The sequence below is a fragment of the Octopus bimaculoides genome, chromosome 14, assembly GCF_001194135.2.
Source record: "Octopus bimaculoides isolate UCB-OBI-ISO-001 chromosome 14, ASM119413v2, whole genome shotgun sequence".
NCBI lineage: Eukaryota > Metazoa > Mollusca > Cephalopoda > Octopoda > Octopodidae > Octopus > Octopus bimaculoides.
In genome coordinates, this window is record NC_068994.1 from 6,587,829 (window position 1) to 6,597,269 (window position 9,441).

The 9,441-nt window shown below is 38.5% G+C and overlaps 1 protein-coding gene across 5 annotated transcripts in view; it reads left to right on the forward strand.

Annotated features, from left to right (window-relative positions):
- LOC106873401 (SMC5-SMC6 complex localization factor protein 2) overlaps positions 1-9,441 on the forward strand; it is a 34,694-nt gene that overhangs the window by 8,390 nt on the left and 16,863 nt on the right. For all 5 annotated transcript variants that reach the window (XM_052972658.1, XM_014920748.2, XM_014920752.2 and 2 more), the window contains 10 exons: positions 1,060-1,149; positions 1,527-1,559; positions 3,038-3,092; positions 4,272-4,309; positions 4,726-4,888; positions 5,162-5,263; positions 5,908-6,051; positions 6,779-6,836; positions 7,729-7,944; positions 8,800-8,877. In XM_052972658.1, the coding sequence (XP_052828618.1) occupies positions 1,060-1,149; positions 1,527-1,559; positions 3,038-3,092; positions 4,272-4,309; positions 4,726-4,888; positions 5,162-5,263; positions 5,908-6,051; positions 6,779-6,836; positions 7,729-7,944; positions 8,800-8,877 (977 nt within the window). The remainder of the gene's footprint in view (positions 1-1,059; positions 1,150-1,526; positions 1,560-3,037; positions 3,093-4,271; positions 4,310-4,725; positions 4,889-5,161; positions 5,264-5,907; positions 6,052-6,778; positions 6,837-7,728; positions 7,945-8,799; positions 8,878-9,441) is intronic.

Consider the following 9,441-nt stretch of genomic DNA (forward strand, 5'->3'; position numbering starts at 1 on the left):
AAAACATATATAAAATCAAATTGCCCATAAAAAGTATTTGCTGTCTACGTCCCTGTCTTGTCTTTGCGGACTCCCTGTGGTCCGCGGACCACAGTTTGAAAACCCCTGATCTAAGACATTCCAGCCCTGACCATCTTGGGCAGCTTGTATCTAGGATAACATCATCCTAGATGCAAGCTGTCCCTCACTATTGATGACAGTAGGGTTTAATTCAAAGGGTAATTGACTGCTATTTTTAGCAGGTCAAACAACCATGGAAAGGTTCCCTTCTTTGGCTTGGCAGTGTGTGACAGTATGATGTGTTTTTCACTGCTAACACAAAAGTAAGGCACAATATTAACTTGCAGACTTTTAATACACTTGGTAGTACATTATGGTTGCAAAACGAAATACTGTGGCGTTGCTAGCAGTTAATCTGTGTGTGTGTGTGTGTGTGTGAATATATGTATGTAAATATGCATTTTTATGTGTGTGTGTAAATATGTATGTAGTTATGTATATGCATGCGTGAGTATATATGTATGTATTTAGTTATGTGTATATATATATGTGTATATATATATATATGTGTATGTGTATATATATATATATGTATATATATATATATATATGTGTGTATATATATATATATGTGTATATATATATATATATATATATATATATATAATAGGGACAAAATCCAGAATTACAGGTAAAAACTCAATTAAAATCAATTTATAAAAATTCAAATTAAATTGAGCTTTACATATGTGACAGTGGATTTTCATCGATGAGTTCATGAACCTTGGTTCTTTTCCCTAAAACTGTATGTATATATATATATATATATATATGCATATGTTTGTGTATGTATGTAGATATATACATGCACATCTACACGTATATAATGTATAGGTATGGTTGTGTCGTTAAGAAGTTCGCTTTCTAACCATTTAGAATCAGGTTCAGTCTCCTCGCATGGTACCTCAGGCAACTGTCTTATGCTATGATGCTAAAGCAGTGATGGCGACACGTGTGTATAATGTTTTGTTTTCTTCTTTTTCTTCTCTTTGTTTGCAGCTGAAGGACAGTGGGGTTCGGCTAGATGTGAAACCAAAGAGCAAGATCACCCTCACGTTAGATGTACTGGTTGCAGACAAGATTCAGCAGGTAAATTAATTACCATATATAATTGTTATTGTTGTTCAATGGAAGCTGTGTGATAGCTTTTGTAGATATGTTACATGTATACCCAAGTATTTTACATATATATATGTCGCCTTCCTGGCTCTTGTGCCGGTGGCATGTGAAAAGACATTCGAGCGAGGTCATTGCCAGTGCCGCCGGACTGGCTCCAGTGCAGGTGGCACATAAAATACACCATTTTGAGCGTGGCTGTTGCCAGTACCACCTGACTGGCCTTCCATGTAAGCATGGAAATGTAGATATTGATGATGATGATGATATGTATCATTTTAAACATTTACCTGTCTTATTTTGTTCACCAGACATTCTAATTAATAATCTCACCTTTCTCATTTTATTAGGATGAGTTGGACAGGATGAACAGAGAGCTTCAGGTTTGCATCTCCCTTTTCTCACCCTCTCTATTTTTTTCATCGTCTTCTCCCACCACCTCTTTTATGTCTATCCTTCTTTTCCTTCTGCCCTTCTTCATCTCTCCCTCTCTCCATTTTCTTTACTCACTTCACATTACCTCCCCCACTCCTCTTTCTCTCATGTCTCTGCTACCATTCTATCAACCACTTCCATCACCATAACTAATGGATTTCTTATGAAATATACTGTTTTTTTTTTTTTCATTTAATTTAAAAAATTGTTAACAACATAGACATTTATTAAAGTAACTCCTGTATTTGATGGCATATATGATGCACCTTTCCCCCCCCAAAAAAATGTTTTAAAAAAATCACTCTGGGACCTATATGCAAAGTTGTGCCTTGCATAAGCTAATTTTGTCCCTGGTGCTCACTACTATAGGCTAATTTTAATCTAAACAGTATCTTCTACCTAGCCTGACTCCGTAATACTATTATTTACTTAAATATCATTTAAATAATTTATTGACTTATGTAATGTTCAAAGATTACTTTAAATATTATATTCTTTAACCCTTTATCATTTAAATTGGCCATATCTGGCTCAATTATTACACCTGTTTTATGTACAGACTGGCCATATTCAACATCTCACACCTACCCTGCAATGTCATACTAAAAATAAACAAGCACATCATTGAAATCTCAACACAGAAAGATAATCTGTGAGTTAATTCAAAGAAATGTGAATAAACAAGCTTTACATTAGACAAGAATAATCTAAATGCTAAAGGGGTTATGTACTAAAACGAAGGCACATGGCTTCGTGGTTTGGGTGTTCAGCTCATGATCGTAATGTCGTAGGTTTGAATCCTGGGGATGCATTGTTTCCTTGAGCAAGACACTTTATTTTCTCTTGTTGCTCCAGTCCACTCAGCTGGTAAAAAATGAGCTGTACCTGTATTTTTCAAAGGACCAGCCATGGCGCATTCTGTGTCATGCCGAACCTCCTTGAGGACTACGTTAAGGGTACATATGTCTGTGGAGTGCTCAGCCACTTGCATGTTAATTTCACGAGCAGGCTGTTCCGTTTATCGGATCAACTGGAACCCTTGTTGTTGTGAACAAACAGAGTGCCAATAGTGATGTATTAAAGATTTTTATCCCGAATATACACAACCGAAATTGAGGTGCATCTTTTATGCCATCAAATACAATAACGCTCTTGATATTGAAGCTGGGGTTTAGTACTTACGCTAAAATGTTCTGACTTAAAACTATCCTGGATTGCTTTCATTTTGCTTGTGAATCCTTTCAAAATTGGCAATTTGGAGCCAGAGAACTCAAGATGGTGCTCAAGTGGTTTTGTATGGCATGGGTAAGACCTTAATGCATGTTTTGCTCCATTCCTAGCTTGTCTCACTCCTTTATGTCACTAGTATGTCTCCACATACCACCACCACCACCACCATTCACCAGTGTCTTTATTTCAATTCCAGGCTGATTTGAAGTGTGGTGGCGTTAGCAACATGTTAGCTGAATTGAACGAACCAGGTAAGTATGTAATGAGTACATGCAGTAATTGCCATATAGCCATACACATCCATGATGTACTTCTTTCAGTTTCCATCCACCAAATCCACTCACACGGCTTTGTTCAGCCTGGGGCTAAAGTAGAAAATACTTGCTCGAGATGGCATGCAGTGGGACTGGACCCAAGACCATTTATGTAGACATGTCTGCATGGTCAAGTAGTTTGCTTCACAACCACATGGTCTTGTGTTTGTTCCTGCTGTGTGGTACTGTGGGTAGGTGTGTTGTGTTAGTATTGGGCTGGCCAATGCCTCCCGAGTGGAATTTGTTGACAAAAACTGTATGAAGCTTGTCTTTAATTATAGAGTGTGTGTATGATAAGAATTTAGAAGAATTTGAAAAATATGAAATTTTTTTACTTTGAATTCCACCATTAGAAATGAATTGTGTGTGTGTTGGTATTGTTAATCTGTTGTGTTAAAACAGTGTCTCTATCAACACAACAGTAGACTTGTCTAGCCATTCACCTATTTCAGGCGCCAAGCTGACAGAAACGTTAGCACGCTGGGCGAAATGCTTAGCAGTATTTCGTCTGCTGTTACGTTCTGAGTTCAAATTCCGCCGAGATTGACTTTGCCTTTCATCCTTTCGGGGTCGATAAATTAAGTACCAGTTACACAATGGGGGTCGATATAATCGACTTAATCCCTTTGTTTGTCCCCTCTATGTTTAGCCCCTTGTGGGCAATAAAGGAATAAGAAACGTTAGGATGCCGGGCAAAATGCTTCGCGGTATTTCGTCCATCTTTACGTTCTGAGTTCAAATCCCGTTGAGGTCGACTTTACCTTTCATCCTTTCGGGGGTAGATAAATTAAGTACCAGTTGCGTACTAGGGTTGATTTAATCGACCGGCCTCCTTCCCAAATATTTCGGGGTCTTGTGCCTAGAGTAGAAAAGAATATAAGTCAGCCTTGAATCAGCAATACCAAATAGGTGGCGCCAAAATGTCTTGTATCCTGGTTGACTCAGAGTTCTGTTTGAAAGAGCAGAGTGCTGTGTAGTAAGCTCAAAACCTGGATTTCATGAACTTAACACCAACCTCTTCACCATTTGCATGGTTAAATGGTGGAGAAGTTTCTACACAAACATCCACTATTGGTCATTCAGTTATATTATCTGCATATCTCTATCTCTTTACAGATGGAATGTTACCAGAACACAAGAAGCAACTAGAAATGGTAAATATGTTTTTTGTGCTGTTTTTTTTTTTTCTCTGATGGCATAAATTTGTTTAAAAATCTATTTTATTTATTTATTTATTTATTTTTTTTTTTCGTATTTTTGAACTGAAGAATAAGGTATTTTTGTTCTTGTTGCTCTGATTTACCAAACTTGTGATCCAAAGCTTTCTATCTGTGACCATTCCATCTAATTTAAAGACACAATATGTCTATGAGTACATTAATTAATCTGTCATATCTATAAAACTATTGTGTCTAAACTCCCGTTACTATATTTATAAACCCATATTGAGAAACTCGTCCTATTCTACGGCTCTAAAACCATGTCACAATATATGCCAACACCTGTTTATTTCTCCATAACACACACACATTCCTGTTGTCTCAAAATAATTTGATGTTTCTCATTTCAGCTGAGCAATTTCCCACAGCACAACATCAATGAACTTCCACCGTGGGAGACACTGTTCGAAGCCTCCAATTATTGTTGCCTCTTCAACTCTGACCTGCAACTCAGCCATATAAAGTTTCTGCCTGGGAACAGTAAAATAGACAATACACTGGCAAACACAGAAGGTGAGAGGCTGAAGAGGACGGGGTTTTCACATTAAGGATTTGCTGTGTTTTTGTGTGTGAGGTGAAGAAGTCGCTGTTGGAGGTTATGAGATGTGAGATAAGTTTGTAACGTAAGAGTGAGAGAGGTAGTAGCAGCAAGGTAGTGGTAGTGGTTGAGGGTGAGTGAGTGAGTTCACTCTCTCTTTCTTTCTTTCTTTTTATGTGTGTCATCAAATGAATAGTTTCGTTCACTCTTTGACATATTCTTTACTTAATTCGTTGAAATCTTCACAGGTACCGAACAGCTGGAATTCATCTTGAAGTCTGATATCCTGCGCATTGTATGGTATGCCGTGTCCAACAAAAATTTGGTCCTTCGATGGCTGTTCTTCTTAAGTAGGTACCCAGTGAATTCTATTTTACTTTTATTTTTTTTTATCCTAGATTACCTCATATATGGGTGGGGTGGGGTGGGGTGCTGAAAAGTTCCTGGCTTTGGGTAAAAAAAATTACAGGAGGGATCAGTTGATTATTTTATCCACCATATTCATCTCTCTGATTCACATACATTTTTTTTTTCCTGTTTTTATTTGTTTCAGTCATTGGACTATGGCCATGCTGGGGTACCACCTTGAAGGGTTTCCATTGAATGACTTGACCCCAGTAGTTATTTTTTAAGCCTGTTATTTATTCTATCAACCTCTATTGCCGAACTGCCAACTTATGAGAACAAAAGCTGTCAAGCCATGACCATCCCATCTTAGTTTTCAGGAATAGTGTACTCTTGACTGTATTAACTAAAGTACCCCTTTTTGTAGGATAGCAGGGTGTACTTTGATGTAAACTTGGCTGTTATTTCTTGCTCACCAATTGACCACATAGAAGCTTCCCTGTCATGATGTTTTATTTTTTGTTGTTTTTTTTTAATGCTGATGGTAGTGATGTATAAATGTATATATCTATGCATTTATACACCGTCACTCTCATCTTGCACTCATCATAGCTGCCTCCAGGCTCTTAATTCCATCTCTTATTTGTAGTGTCTATTCACAATGACGTCTCGGTGAGTGAAGCATGTTATCAGATCATACTGAACGCAATCCAGCTACAACTCTCATCTTCCCGGACGAAAAACACGTGGGCACCAGACATTGCAGATATATTGCGTATATTTATAAACTATGGTGAGTAGCACATTATTTTCTCCCTTTTTTTTTTTCTAAAACTTTTTTCCTTTGTTAGAAAGACGTGTTGTTATTTAGTTCCTGGCTTACTCTTATCAGGCATTCCAGCCATGGCCTTTCCACCTTTTAATGGTCATGTTGGATTACATTATGTAATGAGGGTTTTTTTTTTTTTTTTTTTTTGTATTTAAGATGATAGGCGCGGGAGTGGCTGTGTGGTAAGTAGCTTGCTTACCAACCACATGGTTCCGGGTTCAGTCCCACTGCGTGGCACCTTGGGCAAGTGTCTTAAACTATATAGCCTCGGGCCGACCAAAGCCTTGTGAGTGGATTTGGTAGACGGAAACTGAAAGAAGCCCATCGTATATATATATATATATATATATATATGTTTGTGTTTTTCCCCCCCAACATTGCTTGACAACCGATGCTGGTGTGTTTACGTCCCCGTAACTTAGCAGTTCGGCAAAAGAGACCGATAGAATAAGTACTAGGCTTACAAAGAATAAGTCCCGGGATCGATTTGCTCAACTAAAGGCGGTGCTCCAGCATGGCCGCAGTCAAATGACTGAAACAAGTAAAAGAGTATGGTAAAGTGGACATTGAAATGATGATTGTGTATGGGTGTGTTTCTGTGCCCGTGGTGATGGAGAGAGGATGTGTGTGAGTACATTGAATGAATATTCATTCACTCTTCTTCTTACAATCTTTATGTACTTTGTTCTAGGTGCTCCAGTCCATGACCTTGTGCCCAACCAAGCATTTCTTCGTTCTCTACCTCTAGGGTAAGTAATTCCGTCTCTATTAGAATCTTCTATACCGGTGATAGTGGACCATGGCATACATGTCAGCAGTGTCAGGCCACGGGTTTTGTAGATGACATGTAAAAATTCCTTATTTATAAACATTTACCTAAAATGGCAAAGGCCGTAATTTATCTCCTACTGGCAATGTAAACATGAGTGTCTCTATGCACCAGAAAACTATCGCAGTATCATGTGTTCTAACACAACATCCACTTTTAAGCGGGGGATAAATATTACCTTTTGTTATTTATACTACTACTGTTGCTAATAATTCATCATCATCATTTAACGTCCGTGTTCCATGCTGGTATGGGTTGGACGGTTTGACTGCGGTCTGGAAAGCCAGAGGCTGCTCCAGGCTCCAGTCTGATCTGGCAATGTTTCTACAGCTGGATGCCCTTCCTAACGGCAACCACTCCTGGAGTGGTTGGCGTTAGGAAGGGCATCCAGCTGTAGAAACATTATCTGGTTTGTGTGTACACTGTTCTTGAGTATCTGCATCATACAAGTGATGTTCTTTGTTTCCAATCTTCTATGGGAAGCATGTCTGACCCTGGTGAATTATTACCTTGCTTGGAAACAGGTGAGGGTTGGCGACAGGAAGAGCATCCAGCTGTGGAAAAATCTGCCCCAACAAATTCCATCTGTACTACACAAACATAAGAAAATGAACATTAAATGATGATGATGGTACTCGTATACCCTTTTCACCCAGTGGGTAGGGTACAGCTTAGTCTCTGACCATATAACACATTGTCCTAGTTTGGTTTACATATTACAAATGAATAACAATTAAGATCTGATATAATCTGACCTTACTTGTTTTATAAACCAAGGCTGTATTTCTCCTCCTCCTCCTCCTCCTCCTCAGGGCTCTGCAAAAACCCATCAACACAAATTGTAAGCATACGAAGCAAGACAAATCAAGTACCACAACATCATCTCCCAGAAATGCTGATTCTGTGCAGCTTAAAGGTTTACAAGATGCTGCATCGGCCCCGAAACTCAGAAAATCTGATAAAGCACAGTTTAACAGCACTGGTTTGGTTTATGTCCTTTCTGTGTTAAGTTTCGTCCTTGACTCAAGGTGAGTGAGTACTAATAGCAGTATTTGTTGCTAATATAAATTATAATTCCGTGACAATCGCTCTGTGTAACTGACCAATCAGAACACAGTTCATGGTAATCTTCTCAACCTGAGAAACATTTATATTTGATATTTTTTTTATAAATGTGCAGTAATAGTCATTAACCAGCTAAGATTTGATTAATCGTGTGACAAGTTTTCCTCACCAACCAATCAGACCACAGCATTTCATTTTCTCCTTGTCTCCAGTAATATTTACATTCCTCAACTCCTCGTCTGCTAACAGTAGTGACTGCTTTCTGTTTTGTTTCACCATAACTGAATATAAGAACGTATATATAATATATATATAGTGTACTGGTCCTTGAAAAGTACTCCATCTGGTGAGAGATAAATATTATTTAATAAACACAATATGTGTATTATGTGCTACTATTAGTTTCATGTACTGGAAGCATGCCAGACAGTGTTTTTAACACATCTGGTGTCCTTGCACAATCATCAGACACATGCTCTCATGAAACTAATAGCATCACATAAATACATATATTGCATTTATTAAATAATATATATATATATAATTGTCAGTCTGTCACACTTTGACTCGATCTAAATTCACACCTTATATTTCGTTTCTCATGAGAATGTCAAAAGAGGGGATGATTCATAGCAAAATAATAATCTGTTAAAATGATTTTGGTGCCCTCCTTCTGGGAGTATCTCCTCACCTTGTATGGTTTGAACACTACTTGTAATGCTACAGATATTTTGGAACCATGGTTAGAAATGTTGTTGGTGTTTCTTTTTTTCTTTTTCTACTTGTCTTCTAATCTAATCTTTTCGTTCATTTCACAGGCCATATTATACAACAGACCAGCTCTCTGCCTTGTTTTTAATGCTGTGCAAAGTCCGGTTGGATATTCATATTGCCACGTAAGTGACAATGTTCTTTCTCTCTTTCTTTGTTATGCAGTTCCTCCCCCTCATTAAATCAGTCTCAATCAAGCAACATGGTTATCTTTTATCTTTTACTTGTTTCAGTCTTCAGAGTGTGGCACTTCCACAAGAGATTTCTTTCTAGATGAATACCACAGAAAATTTACTTTACGTAGTGTATTTACATTAGGCATCATCATCGTCGTTTAACGTCCGCTTTCTATGCTAGCATGGGTTGGACGATTTGACTGAGGACTGGTGAACCAGATGGCTACACTAGGCTCCAATCTGATTTGGCAGAGTTTCTACAGCTGGATGCCCTTCCTAATGCCAACCACTCCGAGAGTGTAGTTGGTGCTTTTACGTGCCACAGGCGGTACTGGCAACGGCCACGCTCAAAATGGTGTATTTTACGTGCCACCTGCACAGGAGCCAGTCCAGCGGCACTGGCAACGATCTCACTCGAATGTCTTTACAAGTGCCAGGAAGGCGACGCTGGGCACAGGTGCCATCACGATTTCGCTTTCGCTTGCCCCAACAGGTCTTTGCAAGCCGAGTTTC